This window comes from Accipiter gentilis, chromosome 18 (genome assembly GCF_929443795.1).
Source record: "Accipiter gentilis chromosome 18, bAccGen1.1, whole genome shotgun sequence".
In the NCBI taxonomy this organism is placed as follows: Eukaryota; Metazoa; Chordata; class Aves; order Accipitriformes; family Accipitridae; genus Astur; species Astur gentilis.
Genome location: NC_064897.1, coordinates 21,764,844 through 21,792,670, shown reverse-complemented (window position 1 = coordinate 21,792,670; position 27,827 = coordinate 21,764,844). Strand labels below are relative to the sequence as shown.

General features: G+C 47.3%; 1 protein-coding gene across 5 annotated transcripts in view; it reads left to right on the top strand.

Moving 5' to 3' along the window:
- Nucleotides 1–3,302, top strand: part of HIPK2 (homeodomain interacting protein kinase 2) — a 132,822-nt gene extending 129,520 nt beyond the window's left edge. For all 5 annotated transcript variants that reach the window (XM_049822713.1, XM_049822709.1, XM_049822710.1 and 2 more), the window contains exons 14-15: nt 686–846; nt 2,615–3,302. In XM_049822713.1, coding sequence (XP_049678670.1) covers nt 686–846; nt 2,615–3,082 — 629 coding nt within the window. In that variant the 3' untranslated portion in view covers nt 3,083–3,302. The remainder of the gene's footprint in view (nt 1–685; nt 847–2,614) is intronic.
- Nucleotides 3,303–27,827: the final 24,525 nt, after the last annotated feature.

The window sequence follows — 27,827 nt, the reverse complement described above, 5'->3', positions numbered from 1 at the left end:
AGGTTTCCTTTAAAACGGGTAAGAGATTGAAAACACATGTGCATTTTCATCCAAACTTGTTGACGTTTCTGGGAAGAACATTTTCCCCAGGATCTTCATTACGGACTGATGAGGTTTGCTCATCCAGAGCCTCCGCAATGCTAGATAGTACCATGTGTTGAAAAGGGGCTTATGGTGGAAGTCTGGCCCGAAGCAATTGGCTTTGAGCTACTTGGCAGTCCTTTTCTTTTGACGCACTGCTGGTGAACACAAAGGCTCAGAGGGTGAGCTCCCCACTAGCTCCTTCTCCCTCCCTTCCTACTCACCGGGAGGTCAGCCAAGCCAGGGCTTTTTTGTGCTGTGCACACTATACTTTCCTTCCTCTCCTTGGGATTTGTACCTGCATCGTACAGTTCTGCTGGCAGAACAGTTTCTCACACTTCTGAAGGATCTATAAAGCCTTCTCTGGGCCCGGTTTGGGTCCGGATATCGGGTCTGCTTGTCTGCCTCTAGGATAACAGGCTGGCCATGTGTATGAAGCACTGCTGAGGTATTCTGTTAATTAAGAGAAACCGTTTTCTTATCCTGCTTCTGTTGTAAGTCTCCTCCCAAAAGGCACTCTGGAGGAGATTCAGTGAGGAAAAGGTAGGGTGAGCAATTAAAGAATGTGATGTAAGCTACAAATGTGTTTCCTTTCCTGGCACAGTCACCACCAGTCACCACTCATCCTCCTACAAGTCCAAGTCCTCCAGCACCGTGACCTCCACCAGCGGTCACTCTTCAGGGAGCTCGTCTGGAGCCGTTGCCTATAGGCAGCAGCGACCAGGAGCACATTTCCAGCAGCAGCAGCCTCTTAATCTAAGTCAGGTAAGTCAACCGAGACAGATTTTGGTGGTGCGTCGTCCAGCTGTTGCCTACTGCTCCTCCAGCGTGGGCTGTCCCAGTCTAATGATAGTTGGGCCCTGTGTCAAGTTTGCTCGACTTGTTTCAGCTTCGCTGCAGACCTTGATCTTCCAGCTCAGGCAGCAGAGGTAGTGGAGATCCCACTCCTGGTGGTACTCTTACCGTGTGTTTTGAAGTCAGATGATCTAACGTTTTCAGTGCGAATAATGGGAGAGAGAAGGTGCAGTGGCTCAGATGCAAAGGAGTGGAGCAGGACCGTGGGGGAAGGACTGAGTTCTCCTTAGCTGTAGGTAACCATGGGGAGAGTATCTTCCAAGCAAAGGGAGTGCATCAGCCCGGCTGCGGGACTGGGAGAGAAGTCCCCGTCAGATGTGACGAGGCGAAGCAGAGCCTCTGTGCATATACGTGACCTCTTGTAATGAGTTTGATCCATCCCGTGAGAAACCTGGGCTGAGATCTGGGCAAATCCCGTTATTTGGCAGGGTGCAGTTCTCAAGATGTTTCATAGTCTGTGATCAAAACACCCAGGTAGCCCCCCAGGAGCTTCAGTAAATAATGCCCTTTTCACGTACTGCACCTGGGGCCTCTCTCTTCCCCGAGGTGAGGTAATGAGAGTAGGGAATTTACAGCACAGTTACCAACATTTCAAGAAGAGAAAGTCTGGAGAGCTCAGAGGACAGTGCTGGTTTGCATCCAGAGCTGGATATAAGCAGAACTGTTTGGGTTTGGGGTTTTTTTTTTAATTAATTTGGGGGAGAAGAATGTCCCCTCCCCCTTAAAAGGTAGTAAAAATTTAAAAATTTAAACAAACTCGAAACAAAAGTGAGTGAAAATGGAGGAAGTGGGCGAGATGCTGTTTCCAGGAGTGGGGGAGGAGTGTGGCTGCCGCGTTTCAGACCACAATGACAGCGCAGGGAGTGCTTGCAAAGAGGATGAGAGGGCTTGGAAGAATAGAAGGAAGTAACGCGGAGCATTGCCCTTCTTGCCTTCTAATTCCTACTGTATTGGTTATTTAATACTCTGACTACAAATGACCAGGAAAACTCCGTGATGTTATTGTGCAGTGAAAAAAAACAACTTAGAAAATCCCTGAAAAAGTACATTGCTCCTGTCCTGCTGCAAGAAGTTGCCTGTGCTCAAGTAATTATAGCTGATTACATGAGGGTAGCAGGCACCTTCAGGATCTGATCGAGCCGAGGGTTTTATCTTTAAAAAATAAAGTAGTTATTTTTGCTAACCGAGGAAATGATAACCGCAAAGACGCAAACCGAGCAAAAATAAATTGCCTGTTCCAGGCGTAGTTAGGCAACTTCACTCCCCTAAGCTGTCAGCGCACCACATTTCATCGGCAGAGAGTTCACCAACAAAAGCCGCGTGTTGTGTGAGCGACTGGACTTGCGGAAGATGTTCTTAGGAGCCGGGCGTCCGAGGTTGGGTCTTCACGCTAGCTGTGCCAGCAGGTCGCGGCTCAAACTGGGGGACTCCGTTATCCTTTTGGGGGCCATTTGGGTGAACGTATGAAACTACAGGGTCTTCGTAGTCTTGGGAGGGACCCTTTGCCGTCATCCGTTTCCCAGGGAAGGCGGTGGTGATGCTGAGGGTGTCAGGAGGAGCACAAGGGACCTTCCTGAGGCCGTCCTGGTGCCACAGGGAGGCTCCCAGGCACCACTGACGAGGTAAAGAGCCGTCTCTTGTCTTGTAACCGCTTATCACTGTTGCTGTCTTTATCCAGGCCCAGCAGCACATCACGACCGATCGCGCAGGGAGTCACCGGAGACAGCAAGCCTACATCACTCCAACGATAGCTCAGGCCCCGTACTCTTTCCCGCACAATAGTCCCAGCCACGGTACGGTTCATCCTCACTTGGCTGCGGCTGCCGCTGCTCACCTGCCCACCCAACCCCACCTCTACACATACACCGCCCCCGCCGCCCTGGGCTCCACGGGCACCGTCGCGCACCTGGTGGCCTCCCAAGGGTCGGCGCGGCACGCCGTGCAGCACACCACCTACCCCGCCAGCATCGTCCACCAGGTCCCCGTCAGCATGGGCCCGCGGGTTCTGCCCTCGCCCACCATCCACCCGAGTCAGTACCAGGCTCAGTTTGCCCATCAGACCTATATCAGTGCTTCTCCAGCCTCCACAGTCTACACTGGATACCCACTGAGCCCCACCAAGGTCAACCAGTACCCTTACATCTAAAACACTGGAATAAGGAGCGAGAGACGCACCCGTCCCGGGGGAGCGAGGCGGCCGCTTTTGTACTGAAGAACGTGACAAACTAACAATGCAATGGGAGGCTCGCGTGAAACTTGAACGAAGGAGACTTTAAGGAAGAAACGAAAAAGAGGAAGGAAGGGGGAGAACCAATTCTACACTTTTTATTTAAAAAAAAAAAAAAAAAGAAAATGGAAAAAAAGAACAGGAAAAAAAAAAAATAAAACAAACCACAAAAAAACAACCATTCTGCACCAAACTAGAGAGAGAGAGAGAAGCAGAAGGACCCTCCAGCGGGTCCTGTCTTTTGAAGAACTTCACCAACAGACTTTTAAAGGTTATTTTCATCCGATAGTGAGCTACATTTAGAAATTTGTTGTCCAGAACACCTAAAATGAAATCCATTAGGTTTTTGATCCAGTAGGTATATGGATTAGGGATTTATCCAGCATTTCAAAGGGTTTATACCCCATCTTTTCAGTGGGTTTTGTATCCCAAAGCATACATAAGGTTTTGGGGTTCTTTTTTCTGCAAATTGAGAGTGGGTAAGGGAGGTTGAGGGAGGAGAAGAAAACGTTGTCCCAGTGCTCTAAATTCGGATCTAGCACTGCTACGCTTAAACACACCTGGGCAAAACAGGCCATGCAGCACTGGTCGAGAGCAGAAGCAATGGGGATATTTCTCCCTTTCCTTGAACACACTGGATAAATCCCTGAGAAATGCTATTCCTAAACGAGATCTTTAATAATGTATGTTGGATTTCAGTTGCGTTTCATTTTTTTTTTTTATTTGGAAATTTTCCTTTTCAATCCCTAGCCGTTTTAGTATAGGAGGAGACATTTTAGCTGCCCCCCCCTCCCCGCCCCCGGTAGAATGTAGCACTATACAGGTCATATGCCCTTTTTACTATTTTCTGTTGAACTTCAACGATACCAATAGACTATTCCTCAATGTGATTGCACAAAGAAAAGTGATATAACATAGGCATGTAACAAATGTGATTGTCCAGGTATGTACGTGCGTGTGTGTGCGCGTGTGTGTGTGCGTGCGTGTGTGTGTGCAGATGCTGCCTTCTCTCTGTGGTGTGTTCCTCGGCACAGCCATTACAACTGTCACAGTCTTAGTTTTACATCATTCCCTCGTAGTGCCTTACCGAACTACAGACGCAGTTTAAGGGTTTACTTCCACTGGTACTCCTAGAAACTGACTGAGGCTAGTTGGAATTTACTCTCAGCTCTTTTTCCTTTTTTTTTTTTTTTTTTTTTTTTTTTTTGGGGTTGTTATTGCCGATTTTCTTCTTCTGCTGGTGGTGGTGGGGTTTTTTCCCCACATCGTCAATCTTAGCTCACTCGGCGAGGTGTTGGGGAGGCTCGTCGGGGTTGGAAGTGCATATAGCTGGGTGTTTTGTCAAGCACTGGATGGGCTGGAAGTGACCGGGTCGGTTCTGAGACCCAGGGTGACTCCCAGAGGGTCTGGGGATTCGTTTCTGGACTGGTCTCTTTCTATCCTGTTGAAATAGCAGGTTTCCTCCCTGGAAACTGAGTTCTCGTTCTGCTGTTTGCCGACATTCTCGGTGGAGTGGGAGGATAGCGTCCGCCCGTGTTGCCAGGTTGTCCTGGTTGTGTGTCTGAAATGGGAACAAAACTTTAGCCCCTGAAAGAGGGGAACACTCGTCGTTACTAACACCTCTCACTACATCTGTCATTGGGAAGGGGTCGGGAAAGGGCTGGAGTCCCAAAACAAGCATGAGAAAATCCAGTTGAGAGAGTCAAACTCAGGTTTCTTAAGTGAAAAGAGGATTGTAATACATCGGGCCTTACCCACCCTAGCGTAGCTGTGCCAGCGCGCGCTTCCCCTCCTCCCTTCTTGCCTACGCCCCGAAAAATTGCCTGCAGCGGCAGAGTGACCCTAGAACCGGAGAGCACGGTGGTCCTGGGGGTCCTCCACGCCGAGGAACGCTACGCGGTCATCTGGTTTTCCGACAGCTTTCTAAAGAGAGCCTTTCCTACAGTTGGGTTGGGTTCAGAGGGGAGTTTAGCTGGTAACGGCAGTTGCACTGTGCATCAGTATTTGGAGTTGTCTCTAGAGTACCCGTGCCTGTGGGTGGCCTGGGGAGGAAGGAGAGAAGGGGGTTTGATAGAGCGTTTCCATGTTTCCGTGAAAGCTGAAGTCTACATGGCTGCTCGGTTCCACTCTACATTTCTCTGTAACTAGAGCATGAAGTATTCAGGTATTTCACAAGATGCTGGAAAATAGCAGGTTCGCCGGCAGGGTGGCGAGGGATGGGTTCCCTGGGTGGCAGTGAGGAAGGAGGCGCTCTCAGGTGGGAAAAGCTGACAAAGACAAGCACAAATACATTGTCTTGTGGTAAGTGCTTGGCTGGCCTGGAAGAAGAAGGGATCCGGCTATGCATAGGCTTGTTCAACAAGGCTGTTGTCTTCTGGCAAACCACCAAATAACCTCCCTGGTTGCCAGCTCTGGTTCCTGGGCAACCCTTGCACAGTTTTCTTCTGCCTTTCCTTCATTCCAGCTCAATATACTGTAGATGAGGATACGATCTCCCGGCAGCCTATGCACCTTACCCCCCCCTTCCTTTGGAAAGACAACACGTCCCCTTTCATCTGAGGCAGGAAAATAAAGCCCTGCTCTCTCTGTTGCATTCCCCTCCTCTCCCACCAGTTTGGGAGCGAGAGCGTCATGCTGCTTGTGTCATGAAAAGGAAAGATAATGTTATTTTATTGTATGGTTGTTATGATTATGTTTATTATTTTATTATTATTGTATTTTACTCTGGGTTTTAATTGCACACGCATTCCTTAATCTTTGTGGGTTTTTTTTTCTCTTAGTATTGTTGTTATTGTCGTTAATTTTATTTCTCTTCATCAGTGGCATCGGAAGGGTTGCTGTGTTTGTGAAAATTGCAGGAGGAAGGGGAAACGAGATTCTCCCGAGGATGAAAATTCTGCTACTTACCTACGGGGAGCAGGGCTGCTCTGTGAGAGCGGTTACAGCCTTGAGGGATAGGAGTTACCCTCTGGGTCACATCTGCATTTCAGAATAAGTCCAGAAACATTCATTCAGAGGCCAAAACCAAGCAGCAGCTAATGTCATGCATGGTCTGTCAGGAGAGCTGGGTCAAAGGCAGGTAAGGACCTTGGTGCCCTAGGATCCAGCTCACCATCACTTTTTTGATAGCACATTTATATGAGATCAAGACCTACCTGTGCTCCAGGTCATGATCATTGGGCCCTTTTGATGAACCCAAGGCCACGCTACACGTTAAGGGTTTGGTTTTCCTAAAGGAGAACGCAGATAGATGGCTCTCTGGAAACAGGGCTGTCGGAGGAGCCGCGGCAGAGGCGTGAGTGCAGTTCTCAGTCCCATCACTGGATAAAGGACACTGGTGCGCACGGACGGCGTTAGCTGGGTAAAGCACGGCCGCAGACAGGGCAGGGTTCCTCGCCTGCTCTTCCACTCTCACTGAAGGTTAATTGGGTGTCCTCAGGGCCAGGATGCTTGGTTTGCAATTTTTTTTTTTTGTCCCTGGTGTAGATTTTCCCTTCTTTTATAATTATTTGTTGTGGAATTTTATTAAACTGTTCTGGTTGCTAGAGTTTAGATATTTATGTTTTCATTTGCATTGCGTGCTCTGTTAGAATGGGGGAAAGCAGTGACTGAATTTAAACTCCATAAAAAAATGATAGGACTTCAGCAGAGACTTAAAGTTAATCATGCACTTGAGTGCTTTGCTAAAGAACAGACTTAAACCCTTCAAGTTAATTACTTGTTTATGCGCTCCTCTGGCCTAGGACTGGCGAAGCGTGGAAGGTTGCAATCTTGATCGCAGTAATGTTTTACTTGTATTAATTGTATTTTCCCTGTGTACTCATCTGACCTGCTCTCCCACGTGGGCTCAAATCTGATTTTGGGGGGTGTTTGGCAGCGGAACTGTTGCAGCAGCACGGGCTGGCAGCGAGAAGGGGTGCAGCGCGTGTCGGAGGAGCCACCTTTCACGTTGTCCATCCTGGAGCTGCTGTTCTGCCAGCTGTAGGTCGTCAGATGATTGTGGCGATGGGACGCTGTGATTGCAAGAGATGCACGGTGCAGCCGTCGAACGGCTTTGATGGTGCAACACTGCACGAGAGCTGTGTTTTCTGGTGGGTAGGGGGGAGCTGAGCAACACCTCCTCCCTCACCCGTGTAAAGGCGTAGTATGGAAAAAGGTCGGCGCAGTTAGTCACAGGGGAAATGCGGCCGTTTCAGCAGAGGAAGCAAAAACTTTGCATGCTGTCAGTGCCACATACGTAATAACCGCCAACTTGTTTTGCTCACAGAGTCCTTTGGAGAGGAAATGGGATTGGCGTGGTTGGGTTGGGTTGGTGTTCTTCGTGTGCGTGGGGTAAACGGCATGGAAACTTGAGAAGGAAGGCGAATGTTTAGATACGGGAAGTTTTATGAGTGGCTTATGGCTGGCACAGTGAAAAAGCGGTGCCTTTCCCCATTATCTCGTCTTGCATTCTTCTCGTGCGGGAAGCAGAAGGAAGCGCGGACGTTGCCTCTCCTCAGAGGTGGATGTTCAAATTCCTGCTGTGAAACCAGAGTGCAGGAGGGAGGGGAGAGAACTGCTAATGTGAGCAGAATGGAAAACTGAATGGAAGCACTTCTCACTGCAGACTGGGCCAAATCCAGTCGTTTGACAGAGCAAATGCAATTGCATCTTCCTCGGCGGAGTTGTACCTGCCTGCACCCAACAAACTGGGCTTTGGCAGGGGTGTGTGTGTGTCTCTCTCTCTCTCTTTCTCTTTAGTAGTTTTGTCATAATACATAAAACATTCCAAGAAAGGGACACTTCTGTCTGTAACATTTTTCCTTTTTTATAGTTTCAAGGGATTATGTCTTGTAATTTGGTTCGAAGGCATTTCCATTAGCAAACTTGAAGGGCGATAAACCTGATTTTTTCTTTAACCAAAGATACTTTTTATTTTCTTAAGAGAGAGAGAGAGAAAGAGACCCCCGCCCACTCCAGAAATTCAATGAAGCCACGTGTCATGACCACCAGGCAATGGGGATACGCTATAGAACTCCATCTTTCCTTTCTCTTCTTTTTCTTTTTCTCTCTCAAGTTTCTGTCATCATTTCGAGTAGCTAGCTTGATGAGCGGAGAAATTCACACTAAATATTGCTGCTATCCTAAACTGTAGGGGATGCCGAAAACTTTATTCTTCTCTCATTATTGTTCACATTGATTAAAGTGTTTCGGTGGCGACAATGCAGTGTGGAAATGGTGAGCTGCGTGGTGGGGGTAAGCTTCTGGATGCTCTGCATGCTTCTGTAGTGTCTCCCGCCCTGGATTTAGGATGCTGGTTTTGTTCCATGGGTTGGACCCCGAACAGTGCTGCTGTGGTCGGGCCAGGCACAGCTGGGCAAGGGTGTTGGACTTACGCGAGCGGTCTTCCATGGCTTGGCAATCAGCCCGTCAAGAGATCTGCAGTGCTACTTGTGGGCCGAACGCTGGATACCTGCACGCAAGGTCTGCAGAAAAAATCTTTGTTGAGGGTAGGCAACGCTGAAGGGAAAAAAGGTGGGAAGGGAACGTTTTCCCCCTTCCTGCTGACAGTGCTGTCCCTGCTGTGGTCCCATGTGCCGCAGGAGCTTCAGAGCAGTTGATCTGCGGTCTTGGGCACTCATCCATGTCACTCCCCCGTCCCCGAGTCTTGCCGGTGCTGCGGTGAGGAGAGCCTGCGTCCAAAGTACGTGGAGTCCCCGGCTTACTTCTTGTGGCCCGCTTCTGTGCCTGCAAATCGTTTTGCTCCCTCCACACTCGGGGAGGAGAAGATGGGTCTGCGCTGCTGGGGTTCCCCCACTGCCGTACTCCAACAGAGCTGCCTCTGACGGCGAGGCGAGTTTCACCCCGGGCTGCAGACGTTGAGCGAGGTACACCATTTTACAGCGGTGCTGGAAGCCACGGTGGTGGTCCTGTCGTAGATGGCTCCTTGCTGGAGTACTGCGTTGGACGGGAGGTGCTGGGCACTCCGGGCTGGTCCGCGTCCCCGTGGTCCGTCCTTCCCACCAGCCGGGAACGCCACGACCCGCGAGTGATGCCGTGATGCCACCGCGCTCAGCACCCACCCCAGGGGCGCAGCGAGACCCACGGCGGGGGCAGCCCCTCGAAGTAAGCCCGGGCAGCGCGCGGAGGAGCGCCGCCAACCGAGGGCTCCACGCCGAAGGTGTCATTTTCCCCCCCCGTGACAACCGAAATTGCTGGGAGGGACCCCAGAGGCGGTAGTTACCTGTGAAGAGCTGCTGATGGAGGTGGAGGTGTGAGAACCAGACCGGAGGTAAGCCGGGCTGAGCTCCGCGCCTGTCAAACGCTTTCGGTGGAAAGACGCGGTTTAGAGCGTTTTGCGTGTGTCGGGAGTGAAATTTGAACGGTAGATTGGCTTGGTTCTTCAGAAGTCTTAGAAAGCATACTAGGAGGCTTTGCGTTCGGCATTTATGGTTTGAAACTCCTGTTTCTCATTTACGGGTTAGCTTTGTCCTTCCAGTTTTAGCAGTGCTGCTATAACAGACTATTCATGTGTGTTTGAAGATAAAGGTTTTGTTTTTAATCTTTTGCTTATCATAGTTAATCTAAGAAAGGCAATACTAAAGGTATATTTTTTTCCAAAAATGATATTTTTTACTGCACTGATAAATATTGTGACATCTCTGTTCTTAACTCTTTCGCTGTGAGAGGAACTGTGTGCAGATTCACACAAACCTTGTAAATACTTGTGTGTACTTCTGACAGCCAGGGATTTTTTTTTTCTTTTCTTTTCTTTCTTTCCTTCTTTCTTTCTTTCTCGCTTTCTTTCTTTCTCGCTTTCTCTCTTTCTCTCTTTTTTTCTCTCTTTCAAACAAGGTTTCCTCTTTGAAACAGAAAGCAATGGGGCAACAATGCTCAGAGCAAAAGCAAAGCTTATCCCACTTTCAGAACATAGCCAAGGAGTTTTTGCAGTGCTGGCATAGAGTTAATATTTAATGCCAATGTGTTTTGATTTTATTTTATTTTATTTTTCAGCAAACTTTTTGGAAAGGAATAAGACAGGTAGAAAAGGTTCAGTCTGAAATTCTGATCAGAAATGTTCCCCATCTATTTTATGGCATCTCCAAGCTTTCTTTTGTTTTCTTTTAATTTAAAAAAAAAAAAAAAAAAAAAAAAAGAAAGAAAAAAAAAAAAAGGCTTGTTGCAGGCTTGCTCGCCTGAGCTCTAGGCTGGCCAGCAGCTGTCCCGGGGGCATCTGGTGCTCTGGGACCGCTGGCTCCTTTGGAAGCAAACCCACTGATCAGGATTCTGGATTCTGATTGCTTCAAAGTGTATCCCCCAGTACCGCGGGATACCTTTGGTTTTTTTTAAAGAAGGATTTAGATACACTTATATTACGCAAACTGTGACCTAATGGCAATAATTACCTCAAATGTGGGCATTCATCCTGGTTTTAGCCTTTTTGAAAACATGTAGCCAGCTTGAACTTTGATTCAAAGACTCTGAACTCCGTAGGGGCGGAATAGCGATAAATGCCCACCCTGGTCATTGTTGCTTGAGTGAATTCTGAAGACAGTGAATCTTTAAAAAGAAAAAAAAAAAAATTAAACCAAGGAATAGATTACTCTTTTATGTATTTTAATCAATTGTGATGTTAAAATGCACATGTAAGTATATATGTTTATAGCTACTGTAAAATGCTTTGGCCTTCTAGAAGATATTTAATGAGTCACATTTTAAACCAATATGAACTGAATAATAGACTGTGGCTACTTAAACAGTTTTCTGGCTACATTTTATAGTTATTACAGTGTTTTATAGTTTACATTTAAACTGGTACTTTTTAAGGGAAATCTTGTGTTTGTAAGTGACACCTTCAAAAACTCAATACAGCTGCCTCTTTTTAATTTCGCCCGTTAAAAATACAAAAGTACAAGCGTGTCTTTAATATGTATATTCTGTTTTGAGATATAACATAGTGTTGGAAAGTCAGTCCAGAGATCAAGTAATCCACTGTATTCCAAAGTCTGGTTGAAAAAACACTCCACACACTTTGAAGATTTAGTCCAACAGATAAGCTATTTGTTTGTTCGCTTGTGTTAATAACGTCCTTTATCAGGCTCCTTGGGTTGAAGCAGGGAGCACGATACTAAATTCACTGTTCTATGTAGGATCCTCATCTGGATGAAGATACCCGCGTCAGGAGAATGAAGGATATTCAAAGGAAGGATTGTATTGTACTGTTGATAAATCGTTAGCCAAATTATTAATTCCTGAGTTGTTAGTGAATGCTTGTTTTATTGGGGGGGGGGGGGGGGAGGGGTGTTGTGCGTGCGTGCGTGTGTGTGACAGCCACTCGGAGGCAATGCTGTAATTTGGCTTCCATCTGTTCACCCCTTTCTTACAAACGATGCTTACCACCACAGAAATGTTTTGAACCAGTAAACGAAATACAAAGTTCACTGACCATCTCCTTGTCAACTCTGTTTTCTCAGCCCATGCCGGTTCCCGTCAATGCTGTTTCCCCGCTGCTGTTACCCTGTACTTTGCATTTTGATATATCACATTCCCCCCTCCCCGGTCTCGCTTAGCTGTCTAGTTTTGTCTCTTGTGTTCTTTCACTTGGGTAACCAATGAACACGGTATAAATGTCTGCTGGGCAAAATGGTACTTTGAGGTCATGAAAGTACAGGAATTGGCATTTAAAAACACGTGCGTGTACATCTGAAGAACGAGCTTCGGTCACGGGGCTCAGGTGCTCTCGGAAGGGCTCCCTACGCGTTCCCATCACGCCTGATGGGGCCGTGTCCGTCAGCTTAGAGCAGAGGTAGTGATAAGGAGCGATCGGCAATGCTTCGCAGTTGGGCGCCTGTGCTGCTCCCAGTACAATCAGCAGCGGTGGGGCCGGGGGAGCGCAACCCGCCTCCTCCTCCTCCTCCTCCTCCTCCTCCCTCAGCACCGTGCCAGGGCTGCCGTGCCCGCCTCGTCGTCCCCATTACCAAAGCGATAACATATCATACGGCAAAGCCGGGACTGTCAGCAGCACTCGGGCCAACTGGAAAACGTCCACCTTTTCTCGCCGCGCACGGCCACCCAACCGACGTGCTCTGCTGCCCTCGGCGCCTGCCTGGTCTTCTGTTCTTGTGGGGGGAGTCAGACCCGCAAATACCAGCACGCTCAAATGAAGGAGCCACAGAGTCTCGTTCAGTGCTTTGGCTTGCAGCTCGTTAGGCAAGAAGGGGTTTCCGACACTGGCAACGCACATCCCGTAGGATCTGGATGGTTACATATAGCACCTCTGCCCTCAGCAAGGAAATAAAACGCTTCTGCAATGCTTCCACCTCACGTGGTTACATACAACACTTCTGGCTTTTCTTTCCCCCCCCCTTTATCCCGTATGTGTTTGATTTTTTTAATTTTTTTTAAAATTTTTTTTTTTTTGCTCTGTATTCTTCTTGAAATGAAACTTCCACGGATATTCCAGGGCACAACCATTTCAGGTGTAAAAAAGGATCTCCTCATCCCATGTTTCACCAACAGAGCAATCGAGGCGTTTTGGGTACCAGATTCTACTTGGGCAGAACCAGAATGTAGCCTGTATCTTTCATACCAAATCAAATTTCTGAAAGGAGAGGAAGTGTCATTAATAGCTTTATTAAAGGAGTGTGTGTGAGAGAGAGAGAGAGAGAGTAAGAGAGGGAGCGAAAAAGAGAGAAGAAAGAGGGGCATCTCGGAAGGTGAAGAGTCTAGACGTCGGGTAGTTAAAAATGAATCAATGGGTGAAACATTTTTTTTTTTATGAGCCGTAAAATCCTTTTAAAAACAGGAGGGGGGAAATGGAGGGAATGTTTTATGCCTTTCAACTGCCCACAAGCCCAGCGTACTCTGGATGGAAAGTGGAAGTTAATATACACTGCACCAAAATTGTGAAGGGGAAGGGGGGGGGGGGGAGGGGAAGCTGTGAAATGCTATCACAATCGCAAGGGAAAAGATGCTCCTGCCCCAGCTCTGGATCTCGAGCGGTTCTTTCTCTACAGTATCATCTCAGCCCAGTAACCCCACGAAAGCCCTGAGCCGTTGTGTTCCTTCACTGTACGGTTTCTGTAATAAGAGTGTTAATCCATGTTAATCTTTGTGAAAATTATTGTGTGCAACAGTATTTTCTTGTGTACTGCTTTTTTCCTATGTGAATTGTCCCTTTCTGTTTTCTTTTTTGTTTTGTTTTTTTTTTCTTCCTTTTTTCTTTTTTTTTTTTTTTTCTTTTGGTAATATGTCTTTCTTCTTTAAAAAGAAAAAACAAAAACAAACTGATGTGTTGTAGACCTATATGTAACCTATTCCTTAGTCTCATATTATAGGTATGTTATAAGAATGGATATTTTACTTGGCTTTAGAATGTTTTACAAGAAAACTAATTCTTAACCAATCAAGTTCTTGCTACTAAAAAAAAATGCTTGTGTTTTTCATCATGACGTTGTGTGCTTCTAATTAATAATCATTTTCGTTGTAGAAAAATGGAGTGAATTTATATTAGTCTTGGAAACTAATAATAGCATTGTAAATTTATGAGATGATTTTAACAGAAAATACATTATAGAAGAATATAGTTATTTTAATTGTAATATTACTAACTGTAGGGTGAGAAAGGAGGTCCCGTTGTGGTGAACTATGTTATAGCTTGTTATTCACGGTTTCTTTTTGATCATTTTTTCGGTCTCTGAGGTGAAACGAGTTATTAATCAGAATTTGTAAACTCACATATGCATATTGTATATGTGTAGAAATGTAATCACACTTTGTCTTGGAATTACATTAAACTGTTTTAAGTCACTGCAAAGTTTGTGCGTCTGTGTGTCTGCTCGCTAAAGTTTGGTCTGAACATTTGGTTAGTTTTCAGTTACTCTTATTTAATCTCCTCGGCCTATTGGAAAAACAGTAGTAATAGTATCATGAATAATAAATAGTTTTCCCTTCGAGGTGACGTGTTTAGATGTGTGAGGTGTGGTTTTTTCCCAGGGCAGAAGAGCTCGGCGTTCGGATGTCCGGCTCTGGGCTTCCCGGGAGCACAGCGGGCTGCTCGGAGCCGCCGCGTTCAGCCCCGTCGAGAGCTCCCCGCCGCGTCCCGCCGCGCTGACTGACGTGCGTGGATCGGCTGCAAACATCAGTCTGGTTTTTCTTGTCTTTATGCCCGAGCCCTCGTGTCATTTGCTCCCTGTCCTTTCTTTGCCAGCTCCCAAGCTGACCTGCGAAACGTTTGTATAGACATTAAGATGCTTAAACCACCGCCTGTTGCCAGTAGCGGTACCTGCCTTTGGGGCTGTGCCTGATTTTGACCCCAGGGCTCGCTCAGGAGCAAGCTGGAGGCACGTCTGCAGAGGGTCCCCCGTGACACCATGGTGTCCCCTTGGAGGAGGCGAACGGCTCCTCGACAAGTCCTCCTGATGGAGGGGGACTGAGCCCTACCCGGTGTTGTCGCTGCCCTTTCCCAGCGTGGTGACTCAAGCGCAAGGTACCGGGTTCCCTGGCCCGCGGGATTCATCTCGCGCTGCTTCAGCCCCTCCGTTCCTGGGGTGGCCGGAGGGACGTTCGGTGGGTCGTGCCGGGCTGCCTACGGTACGGGGCCACGCCACGCGTTGGGTGTCTGGCGAACGGCTTCTGCCAACGCGCCGTGACAGCCTGATGGCTCTGCCCGGCGATGGGCTCGCGTCAGGACGTAAACCTTCGGGTAGAGCAGGGAGCTTGTTTTATCAGCGAGTGCCGGCAGCGCGGCAAAGGCCCTTTTCCCTGGGCTTGGTTTTCCAGCCTTCTGTCCGAGGAATCCCTGGAATAAGCAGCCAGCATTGCGGAAACTGTTGCTGTGAATTTCTAGGCAGATACGAAGCTTTTGGTAACAAGAGGTCACGGGACCTTTCTCCTGGCTGCCTTAAGCTGGCTGAGACCCCGACTAAGCAAAAGCAATTAAAGCTGTAATGCCTGTGCCTGTTCAGCAAACCAATTAAGTCTGTGTTTAATTTAAAATCCAGTGTCCTACTAAACTTCAAGCTTTTTAAACATATGCTGACAGGTAATTGCCTGATTAGGTGCTCTACTGGAAATGGTGAGTTTACTGGGTCACGATGTAAGGAAGAGACATTAGTGAATGATCTAATCTCAGAAACAGCTGTAAATCCAGAAGAGCTAGATTAACCAGTGCACAGTTTCTCCATGTTTGTGTTGTCTTATGGTGTCTTCTTTTTTGTTTCTTTGTTTTGTAAAACTTACCTATAAAACTGTAAAAAAATATTTGTCATTCTGTTGTCCAAGACCAAAGATTAGAAATGCACTGAAGTTGGAGAATGTACTTTCTGACCATCTTTTCTCAGGAGGGGAAAATAATTTCTCAATTTCAGCCACCAGATAAAAGGAAGAGAATGGTCTTAGAGAATCCGACACCGCCAGTGGCCCAAGCCTGGCCTCCAGACTGCCCGACACCAGGGAATGGTCTGCAAGTGCAGCCATTTCCCAGGTTTCTCCTTGGATCAGTCATTTGTCTGCACATCCACTTGTAAATACTCCTGAGTCCGGTTAAATGTAACTTGGTAGGCATTTTACTGAAACCCAGAGGAGCTCTTACTGGCTAGCAGGAGGCCACGACTGCCCATGCATCTCCCACTGGCACAGTGGGCCACAAGGAATTCCTCCCCCGTTGCCCTGGGCTCGCTCAAAAGATTCTGAGGGCAACTCGCACGAGGCTTATGCTGTCCGGCAGCTCTCGGAGAACCCGGACCGCCGTGGAGCTGGGGTCAGACCCGTCCCTCCCTGTAGCACAAACCCACTGGAGCTGCAGTAACATCAGCGCCTGGAGAGCGTGAGCCTGAGCAGCTGGTGCACGTTATCCACCGCCAAGCTTGGGCCAGTCCGGCTCTTTCTGAGCCAGAAGGAATCTCTGCTGCTGCTCTGAGAGCGTTCACCTCGGCCAAACTGGTTTATTCAAGGTGGGTATGGCTCTTCCTTAAAATGGGGAGGGTGGGGGGACACACCGACACGGCGTACGCGTAGCGGTGCTGCTGTTCGTGGCATGTGCCACGAACAATGTGCTTTCCAATGCAGCGGCTACGCTCTAGTTCTTTGGCGTCCAAAGGTTGGCACCTAAGTTCGTATTTATACATATGAGGAGAGCTCGTCTGACTTCCAGTGCTGCTCTGCCCTCCTAGTTGCTATTCACCTCAAATGAAACTGAAAAAGGGGGACTGGAAGAGGGAGGGTAGTGGTCCTGCTCTGTGAAATGCAGACTGTTGCCCTTTAGTCACCTGTGCACGTGTGTCAGGTCTCCACAGCAAACCCGTGCTGGAGCTGTGGACCTGCATCTTGTAAATTCTTGTGTCTTCTCTTTTTTACTATGCCGGTCAGGCCAGGGCAAACATGCCTGCATCAGCGTTTCCTGCAATGTGCTTTCCCTTTATGTTTTCTCCTGCGAGGTGGCTGTGCAAATAATGAGCAATAAAGGCTGTTATTTAAAGGCCCCCGCACTGCACTGTATATCAAAGTCTCTGCTATTTGGGGCTTTTGCTCAAAGGGAAGCAGCCACGGGAGGAGCTCGATGCGCGGATCCTGAGCCCCGCTAAAACCCATTTGTCAAGGCAGCAGGCTGGGACAGGAGCAGGCTTCTCCAGGCAGCTCTGGCGTCGCCGTGCCAGCCCAGGGGACCCAGCACTCCGTCCCCATGGGGACTCGTCACCCCTCTGTTAACCCTGTAACAAGGTCCAACAGAAAGGCACACCAGGTAGCTTAAGTACAGTTAACTGCAGGCCGCATGTGCGCACAGGCCTTTCTGGACGCATCCAGACACGTGGTTTTGGGGTGCAGGAAGCCACCAGTCCAGGAGTCATCTGGAACACTTTCCATTTGTACTTGGACAGCATACTGCTTCTGGTGTGTGAACTCATTAAATACAAAAAAAGTCACTTTATTCCCCTTTTTTTCCCCCGAGCTTATAAAAAAATAAATTAAAACTTGTAGTAAGGTCACATAGAAAAAAAAAAGGGGGGGGTTAAGTATGATTAACAAGAAGGACTGACTTACTGTAGTTCACAGTACTGTGACTTTACCCTGAAACAAGAATTCCCAACCTCTCCAGACACTCAAGGACAGTCGGAAAACCAGAGAGGAATTCATGCATGCACAAAGAAAGAGGGAGGCTGCTACCGAATTGCTCCCCCACAGACCGGGGCCGGGGTCACAGCCCCATCACGGCGCTGCTGGGCTGCTCCAGAAAAGCTCACTTTGTCTCTCTGAGGGTGTTTCTTCCACCCAAATATCCTTGATCTGCCTCTCTCCCTCTCTCCTTCAGGCAGCAACAGGCCTCCTCAGGAGTTTATGGAGCAGGAGTGATAGGAATAATAAAGGCAGGTCTGGAAGGAGATCGCAGGAGGCACCGATGAGGGTTCAACCATACTTCACCTGCACGTGCCAGAGTATTTGTCTGCCCTGTTCCTAAAAACATTATGTGACGTGGAGACCCCGGACGTCAGAGCTCTGCTCCCTTCTGTGTCAGTGAGCCGGTGTTCCTCTGCTAGTCACGTCCCCCTCCTCATCCCGGCTTTCCCTGGGCTCAGAATACCCCCTCCTCTTTTTTTAATGACCCTTGTCCAGCACGATCCCATTTCTTCACCTCTCCCCTCAGCTCCTTTATTTTCTCCCAATATTGTTTTGACCCCAGCATGTCTGTGTGCGTAATTTAGCAGAGCAGGTGAAAGTGAAAGGGCGCAGGGTGGGCTGGTTTGTTGGGGGTTTTTTAAGGCTTTAAATTAATGTAATGAACGGCTGTGCACGTGACAAGGCCTAGAGACACTGATGGTGGTGGTTCACCATTCAGCCTTGTGATAAGCACCTCTTTGCCTAGTGTTTTTGTTTTAACCCCGCACGTGTGTGTGCCCCAGTAGTGTTGAAACACCGGCAGGGAAGAACCGGAGCAGCTGGGAATCCTTCCCCCCCACATCCACGTGCTCCCCCCGGCTGTGTCGCTTGCCCCAACCCGTCACGCTTTCCACCCCCCCGCCCTTTAGGCTGCCTGCTAAAATATGGAAATATGGGTGCACAGCGTGGACAGATAAAACAAAGGAGGTGAAAAAAGACCTTGTGAAGGAAGGGGAGGGCACCGCAAGACGGGAGAGGGTCTGGTGTTCCTGGGAAAGGCGGATAAAGGGGATGAAGTGTTCTGAGACGGGACGCGAGAGGAAACTAAAGGGAGCCGAGTGGAAAACGGGCCGTGGGGTGAAGAGGAGGAGACGAAACTAGCGATATGGATGCAAAAGAGAAAAGATGGGATTTTCAGACGCAACGAGCTTCCGCCGCTCTAACCAAAACACGGGAGACTGGGCGAGGGTGCTCGCCCCCTGAAGAAATCAGCTCCCCTCTCAGTCCGATTTTCCCACCCAGCCTCTGGAGCAGCACCCTCCTCGGTGGGCTGTGCCCAGGGCAGTCCCCTGGGGGGCCGGGAGGACGCGTTTTTCCAAGAGCGGAGCCGTGACCCCGCCGCCCCCCGCCCCGGGCACCGTCACCGGCGGGCACCGAGTCCTCCCGAGGCCGGCAGAGGGCACCCGGCACCCGCGGCCTCCGCCCGCCCCGCCGCCCCTCGGCTCCCATCGGATCGGCTCGGCTCGGCTCGGATCGCCTCGGCTCCGATCGGCTCCGGTCGGATCTCCTCGGCTCCGATCGGGTCGCCTCGGCTCGGCTCGGCTCGGCTGGGCTCGGCTCCCCCAGGTGAGTGCAGGGTACACGCCAGCGATACCCAGAAGTGAAGGGATTTTGAAAATCCTGCCGTACTCCTGCTATTGAACCGCAATCAGGTGGCACCGAAAAGTTGGTCGCGGCCGGTGGGCTGGGAACAACGCAGGTCGGGTGCTGGATGATTTATTTAAGTGCTGAGCGCGGCAGCAATATTCCAATCTACGGGCCTGAAGGAAGGCCGGGTTGAGATTAAGGCAGTTTAATAAGTAAAGAAGAAAACCTACAAGCGATGCAAGGACAACCCCTCACCAACTCCCGCCCGCAGACCGATGCTCGGCCAGCCCCTGAGCAACAGCAGCTTTGGAATCTCCCCCTTCCCGCCGGTTTTTATTCCCGAATATGACGTTATATTGTACGCAATATCCTTTTTGGTCAGTTTGGGTCAGCTGTCCCTCCTGCCCATCCCCAGCCTACTTGCTGCAGGGGCAGAGGGAGAAGCGGTGAGAGCCTTGACGCTGGGCTTTTTTTAAGCTTTTTTTTTTTTTTTTTTTTTTAAGCTATTGCTCAGCAATAGCTTAAAACACTGGTGCGTTATCAGCACTGTTTTGGACACAAATCCAAACCACAGCACGATGTGGGCTGCTGTGAAGAAAATTAACTCCATTTCAGCCAGATCTGGGAAACCTTGTGAGAGACATTGTAATTCAGGCGCTTTGAAACAGAGGTAGCAGAAGAATTCACAGAACGTAGGGACAATTACAAAAAAGTACTCAAAGATTTCAGGTTAAAAAAAATAGTTGGTACTAGAGGTAAAGCAAAAGTAAGCAGAATATTCATTCAGTGCTCACCGGTGCTTTTCTCTAGGAGTCAAAGATCGTCAAACACATACCTTTGATCACAGGGCTCGCCTTTGATCACAAGGAACAGCACTGTGCCTGCGCAGAGGATATTTTATAATACCTCGGTTGGATATCAAATGTTAACAGCTCCGACACATCCAGTGCTGGAACCATTGATTGCAAGATTCCCAACAAATTGATGGAGCTACTTGAACGCAAAATCTGGATGGCAAAAGGTCACGGGGGCCCATTCATCCAGCTCAGTTGCCCTTCCTTTGAACAAAAATGGGAGTCCTCTGGCTTCTTAAATCCACCGCTCTCCAGAGGCTCCTGGCTACAGTAAAGAAGATGAAGAATATCACTTCTCAGGAAGGTGAGTGGCTGTTTGGATTGGGATTTTTTTCACCCCTCCAAGATATTTCACCTCAGCTGCAAAGGCAGCAGTCTGATTTTAGCCCCGTGAGAAGAAAACTGAGCGGAGAAGGGTGTCTGTTTTGTCTTTCCTCATTACCGCTTTCGGAGTTTTCAAAGGAGACAGGGCTTTCACTAAGAAATACTCCAAGGTTTTGAGCTATGTGCAGATGCTTGAGAAGCCAGTGCCCTGCTTTGTGGAAAAGTATAACTGATAAGCAGTCTCTGAGAAGTAAACCGCCTGCGGTTTATAACAGAAACAATGCTTTGGTTCCTTTCATAATCTTTTATTACTCCTTATGTTTAATGAAAACTTTGAGAAAATTTTTCTGAACCACATTTGTCATTTATGACCTTACTTCACTACAAGCGGAGGCTACAGAGGAAGGATCTGGTTTTCTAAGAGGTTTTTAATAGGGTATGTTTCTCCTTGCCCTCTAACTATAGGCAGACAGGGTCACAGGGCAATGCACACACTTACTATAAAGCACAGTTTTCTGTGGCTGCCTTCTCTCTCACTTTTCTTCCTCCTTCTTTTCTTTATTTTCTCCACCATCCTGATTTTCCTCTTTGTGATAAGCAGAGTTATCAATGTTCCTAACTGGTCTGTGCTGAGCTCTGTCAGTGAGCCATCTCGCTTGCTTGCCCAGGGCACTATATTTACTCTCTGAACTGTGAAGCAGTTGTTCTTTAGTTTATTATGGCCTCTGTATCCATTTATTAATAGGCGTCCTCAGCAAAGGGCACTTGAAGTACGTTGCTGACTACAATAATGATCATCTTTAGATTGGATATAGGGAAAAATTTCTTCACCAAAAGAGTTGTCATGCATTGGAACAGGCTGCCCAGGGAAGTGGTGGAGTCACCATCCCTGGAGGTATTTAAAAGACGTGTAGATGTGGTGCTTAGGGACAGGGTTTAGTGGTAGACTTGGCAGTGGTAGGTTAGCGGTTGAACTCGATGATCTTAAAGGTCCTTTCCAACCTAAACGATGCTATGATTCTATGATTCTCTCTGAAACCGATTCTGCTGCATCAACCCTCTGTACAGTGCAACATGCGTTTTTCCTGTGCTCTCTGTGGCCTGGCATATGCTCTTTATACAGGCTTATATGACAGGTTACCCTAGCAGGACAGCTGTATGATCTTGAAGCTGTTTCCTGGTGAGTAAACACTGATTTCCTTAAGCACGTGTGGGAAAAATCTTTTTTTAATTCTCCAGGGAATCCTGCAATCAGAGAATCTTGCTTGGTGGGCAGGAGACCCGCCAGTGGCTCCAAAACTGCTCTCTGCATGGAAGGGGCCTGGCGAGTGGAAGGAAGCCCTGCACCTCCTCTGGAGAAGCAAATGCAACTGCTACTGCTCTCCTGCAGAGGAAACCCTCAGATCATGCTAGGCATCCCACAAAGGAAGAGAATGAGTGTGACGCATCTTTTATACCTCCAGGGAAATGCGATCATAAACTCTGATCTGATGCAAATTGATGCTAATGAAAAGACTCCAGCAGACTTTAGAGTAGACCCACAGGTAAGAAGAAATGATATCATTTGAATCTTGCTGCTGATAACAACCGAAGGGATGATATTATGGTATCATCAATGGTGGCAGTACTGTTAAACCTTTTGGACAAAGGTTAGCAGAAGTGTAAGCAGGGGCAGGAGAGCTCTCCGGCTCTGTCCTCCTCACTTGTCCCTCGTCTCTCAAGCAGTCTGCTCTGTCTTGTGACCAGGGGCTGTCTCTGTGGGACAGACTAGCACATGGTGGAGGTACCGAGGTGATACCCTGGGCATGCAGATCCCCACAGCCCTCTCTCTTGCCCTCTACCCTCCCAGAACCCAGTTTCATACATGCAGTAGCTCCGCAGTACTCTGCAAGGGAAGGGAAGAAGCCTCAAGCCCTTCCCCTAAGCCTCTCCAGGAGCAAAAGAGGATGTGCTATTTTGTGAAGGAGGTCAGGGCAGAGACAGTCAGAGGAAGGTGGGGTCAGGACACAATAAAGGCACAGAGCACAGCAAAAGACTAGTAGTAATTTTGTGCCAGAGAACGAGCCCAGTAACTGCAGGCTGGTTAGGCTTAGCTCACTTCCCGGGAAAATAAAGGAAAGCTTGTATGGGATTCAGTCAAGAAAGAATTAAGGGAAAGAATACAATTAATGCCAGTGACATAGCTTTACGGTATATAGCTATAAGCAAACTTGTCAAACAAACCTGATTTTTGTGCTTTGATGAGACTGTATATTTGGTTGACAAAGGTAATTGCATAGTGATAATGTACATGAAACTGTTGGGCGTATGAGTCAGTAGTGCACTGCATTTTGCGTCTAAAAATGAACACTGTGCAATATCAATAATACAGCTTGAGTGAACAGCAATGAGAGGAGGCCAACTGAGAGACCTCAAAGAGCCAGTGAGGAGTCCAGGAGAGGCTCATGGAGATTGGGGAGGTGCTGGAAGCCACTGAATCCATTAATGTAACAATTTAATCTACGACCTAAATGAACACGAATTCACTGGTGATAATAGGAGGGGCTGGCAATGACTGGCAGGGCAGAAGACAGTGATGAAGACAGGCAGAGTGATTGGGCATGCTCTGACAGCAAAGGGCTACTTCATCTTGGAAAGGTGGAAGATGTGAGTAAGAGTAGATGGGGAAGTTTTAGCTTAGCAGATGGCATTGACGAGTCTGAAACATTCAAGATCTTAGAAGAGATTTGGTAAAATGCACTATTTTTGATCCTGAGGGCAAAAAGGGTCTGTCTTGGATCCAGAAGCAAGTGGCAGAGGCTCTCCAGGACACCAGACCTCCATGATCGGGGCCCTCCCTGACTCCTTCTCAAGCTTCCTAAGCAGCAGAGAGCCTTTTCCTCCACGGTACATCTCCAGCCAGCACTGTGGAGAGGACACTGCTGCCTGCACCCCACTGCCAAGCTGTCTTAGAGCGTGAACAGGAGTTGAGTAGTGTAAAGCCCGTGCAGACAGCAGAAGAGATAACCTTCAGGTTCTGCCTGCTGGTGCCATTTGCTCAATTAATACGCTTGGGTCTGCCGTAAGGGAAGATTGTGCTGTTTCTGTGCAGAGTGGGATCACTCTCCCTGTGCAAACCGATACCCTCTTCCCGGCCATCAGCGCGGCAGGGCAGGCAGCAGGGGAGCAGTTGCCTGGGAACTGTGCAGTACACCCCGGCGGGAGGAACAGTGGGGTCAAGTGACAGTACCCTTCTCAGGTTTACCTGTTTGATTTTTTTTTTTCTTGGGCTTTTTGTTTGGGTGTGGGGTTTTTTTTGTTATGGAGCTGTTGTTGCTTTTCTCATCTGGCAATAATGAGTTCTCACACTTGTGTACCGCTGCCAAGGGGAGGACGCACAGGCTCGTGAGGCAGCCGGCACACTAAGTCATCTCATGTCAGGGATGGTTTTTTCCCTCCACATAGTCTTCTCCAGGGTAGTTGCACCCAGCACTCGACATGTGAATAGTGAAGCCAGCAGTCCCTGCTCTGCACCGCAATGACCCAACACACTTCGGGCCCGCAGCTGATCCAGGGGGCTCAAGAATATCTTTTTTGAAAGAAAAGAAGTTTCTTCAGCCAAAGGAAGAAAATCAAAAGATGAAACGTGAGATGAAACAAAGAAAGAGCATTTGTACATAAGTCTTACCAGAAAACACGGTTGTTTCAACAGCTTCCACTGAGCATAAACACACCTGTTTGAGGTCAAGTGCCAAAACCAACTCTCTCAGAGGCTGGCTTTTTCTGACTCATCCCAACACTGCTGTTCATCCATTCCTCTTTGTCTAGCTGTGGTTTTCAGCAGTTCAGTGTGTTCTTTATTCTCCCTGGACTTAGGAGAAATTAACACTCGCCTGCCTGAAGGTATGTGGGTAAATATTCTATGACACTTCTTTAATAGTTCTGTGGTATTTGAAAGAGTATTAGTATGTTGTCACTGTTTTCTTCCTATTTGCTTCCCTCTAACCTTCTGTACAGCCTGGCAGGAAAATAGCCAACAGGAAAAGTGAGATATTGTTGACATTCACAAAGATAACTTGTTTTCTCCATTGTTTTTCACACATAGATTTATCCTACTACTTTTGTTACAACTACCCTAAACCATCAGCAAATGTTTTCTGCAGAAAAAGTATCAGGGATTTCAGTATCCATGCATCCTGCTGGGCTACATTTAGATGCAGCATCTTAAACAAATGGACACAAATGGCCAAAAGATCCAGATTTCCCAGCCTTATCATGAGCAATGCCACAGGCCTGTCTGGAGGCGTGGGCCCATGGAGGTCGCAGCAGAGGCACAGTGGCTCTGGTGCCAGATCTAATGGACATGCGCTATGTGTTTCCGTGGTGGCATATGTGTGACATAACATTTCTGTGTATACATGCGCAGTTTGGCCATCCTGCTATGTCTCTCACACACACGCAGAGCAAAGAAACCTCAGCAAGCTCCAAAAATGAGTGTCCAGAAGAGGAAGGGCTGAAGCATCACTCCCTGACCGTAAGCAGGAATTGTCTACTAATGGGGTCTACCTTGTTTCTCCCTCCTTAGGAACTTACCCTGAGGAATGTTTTGGTTTCTACATATCCCTGACTTTTCTTTGATCATCTGATATTCCTGAGGTTTGCAAGTTAAGTCTGCTTTCCTTTATGCAAGCTATTATTAGGTTACTTATAAAAGAGGGAAGATTACCCCAAGTGGTGAATTATCAAAACATGCCGAATGGCAGCCCTCTTCCCCGTAAGCTTTTTGTGAGCACTTGGCTCTTCTTTCTCACCCTGCAGTTGGTGTGTTCATCCTCCCTCTTGTGCACACTGAGGAACTGATTAGACTGATATAATTCCAGGGATGAGGGGATTACCTTCCAAATTACATTGGTGCGACACCCCTCTGTCCTTCAAACAGTCACCCTGATTAGAGTTGTATTTAAGGGCATAAAATCAGTGCAAACTGTCAGAAGCTATGAGTTATACAGGTGGGACTCATTAGACCTTAAGGAACCATGCAGATCTCCTGTAACTTGCCTGAAGGTACCTGAGTTTAACCTCCTGAGGCTCCAGAATTTTATCTCTGGCTCTGACTACATCTAATTTATTCTCTAGTTGATGCAGGGTTTTTGTCTTCTAACTTCCTCCTACACAGTTTTTTATCACCTTGCATCTTCTTTTCTTTTCCTCATTATTGCTTTTGCTCTTCAGCTGCATGTTACCATAAAGTATGTTTTTTCCAAAGCATTTCTGCATGAGGCTATAGTGGAGCAAAGGCTGTGGTGAAAGGAAAGATACCAAAAATATAACAGGAGGTACACTGCTGTGTAATTTAAAAAATAATATGTCTTGTGTTAGTCAAACAATACAGCATTTGATAAGCTATCTGCAGCTGAGAGGATCATTTTCAAAGGGTCACGCACCTGCAGCACAGAAACCAAGTATAAGAGGTAAGCATCAGGCTGAACTCCCAGCCAAGGATCCTTGTCAACCTTTCCCATTCTTTCTTTGGGGTGGAGGTGAGGATGCTAGAGCTAGGGACTAGGACATTTGACAGGAATTTTTATTGTAGCAAGAAATGACAAAATGGAAAGGAGGGATAGGGATGGTGAGGGATGGAAAAGATTGATAATTGTTTCCTTGGCAACTGAAACTGTTGAGCCTCATGCAGGAATCCCTGAGAAAAATCTTAGAGGAAGCCAGGCTAGATGATCATAATGGTCTCTTCTGCCTTCGGACTCTGTTTCAGGCTAAGTTTACACATTACAGTGTGGTGCTGCATAAAGGGATCAAGTTAGTGCTAAATGGAAGCCAGAAGCTGTGTGGTTGTAAGAAATCCTTGGAAAGAAGAGAAGCACTACTGTCTCCCTTCCATAAAATGGAGAACATTTTATAATGCAAAAGATGAAGAGACTGAATAACTTGACAAAGATTATTAAAATATCTTTTGCAACACAGAGGACACACGCATTACAAGTCCCTGCCTATCACTCTCATCGCTGCAATGGAAACACATGCCCCCTCAATTGAGGGTGCACTGAAGATGTTCAAGGAATTAGCAGAAGGGTTAAGGGAGCAGAAAGCAGGTGAAGCGGCTGCTGTTTAATGAATGCCGTTTGCCCACCATGCAGTTCAGTGCTCCACGGGGGCTGCCAGCACAAAAGGGTCCCAGTCCTGCACAGAGTTCTGCTGCAGCAGCAGCGAATCTTCATTAGTGGATTTAAATGTAAGAACTGGGGCATATATATGAATATTAATGAAGAAAGATTGACTAACTTCATGCTATTAAAAGATTTCTAGTCCCAGAGAGTAGGTGGAGCCTTTTAAAAAATGTGTAATGAAATACAATATGTGATACACAACTTTAAGAGCACTAAGAATGTGGATTTTGATCCCTTCTAATTTTCTGTTTATATAGTGCTTTTCAAGTGTGAAATGGAAATATGCCTTCATTTGAACATTCTTCTTTTTTCTTCTGTATGTCCCATGTAGCGGTGCTTGTTAATGCAGAGTTTCATGGCCACGCATTCTGGGGAGCCGCTTGGCAGCTAGTATTGATTTCTGCTGTAAAAAGTAGAGCATCAAATGCTTGTATATTTATAAATGTATGTGTCCATGCATATATATGCATGCATACATATAAAAATGGGTGTTGCAAAGATATAAAAGACATAGGAAGGTTAAATCAGAATTGTAATTAATAACCTTGCCAGTTCCAATGTAAACTTTTGTGCCAGCAGTACACGTAACACATAAATGCTGCAAAGCATAATATACCATACCATGCCTGTGAAAGAAATCCCTGTGCAAGAGGCTGGTGCATTACTACTACACATTCACTAGAAACCAGAGATTCAGGGCAGCAGAATTTCCAGACAGTCATGTGAGAAAGAAGTACTGCAGCATCAAGGCAGCCAGTCCACTTATTTCTGTCTGTTCTTCATGTTAAATAATTGCCAAGGCCTGCATTGCTATCAGTTACTTCTCAGAGTAGCTTAATGATAGGAAACCAGCTTTGTGAGTGATTGCCTGTACAAGTGAGCAGAGATGTTACATGTGTCTGTCTGATCCTCTGCAAGGAGCATGTGACTGTGGCAGCTATAACAAAGCAGATGAAGAAAATGAAAAGATCCTTAGGGAGCCAAGATATATTTTTTACTCTTTGGTGTCTGTGATGGAGACGGCTGGCATATAGCACAAAATGAAATTTGTGTTCCCGAAGACTTGCTTCTGGGCTAGCACTAATATTCACAAATAAAATAGCATGTAAATAAGGTGCCAGAATGGCCATGTTTGCAGGTTCAATGAGAAGGGGCTACTATAAAGCATGCCAGCCAAAATAAGATGGGAGAATCTTGCCTTACTGTCTGAAGTATTCCATAAAGGGAATTAGTAATGGGGTATCTGTGTGTGTGTGTAATCTGGGTGTGTGGCTACATAACTGGTATGTAAAAGGTGAAATGCGAAGCTAAAACCAATGAGTTTGTTCTTTATCGCACTCCTGTTTAAAATCTTACTTGGTTTTTTTCCCTCTTTTTCTGCTTATTTTTCACCCTTTAATATCCAAAATATCATGTCTCCGGTTCGTTTTCATTGATGAAGGTCATTTGGAGATCTGAATAGTGATGTCAGCTAAATGTGTAGCTTTTATAAGGAACAGAAATTTCACTGCCTGGAGAGGCAGCTGTTCCTTTAGGGCAAAAAAGATGGAAGATATTTAAGGCAGCAAAAATGAAAAAGGAATTTAATTTTATTTTTTGATTCAT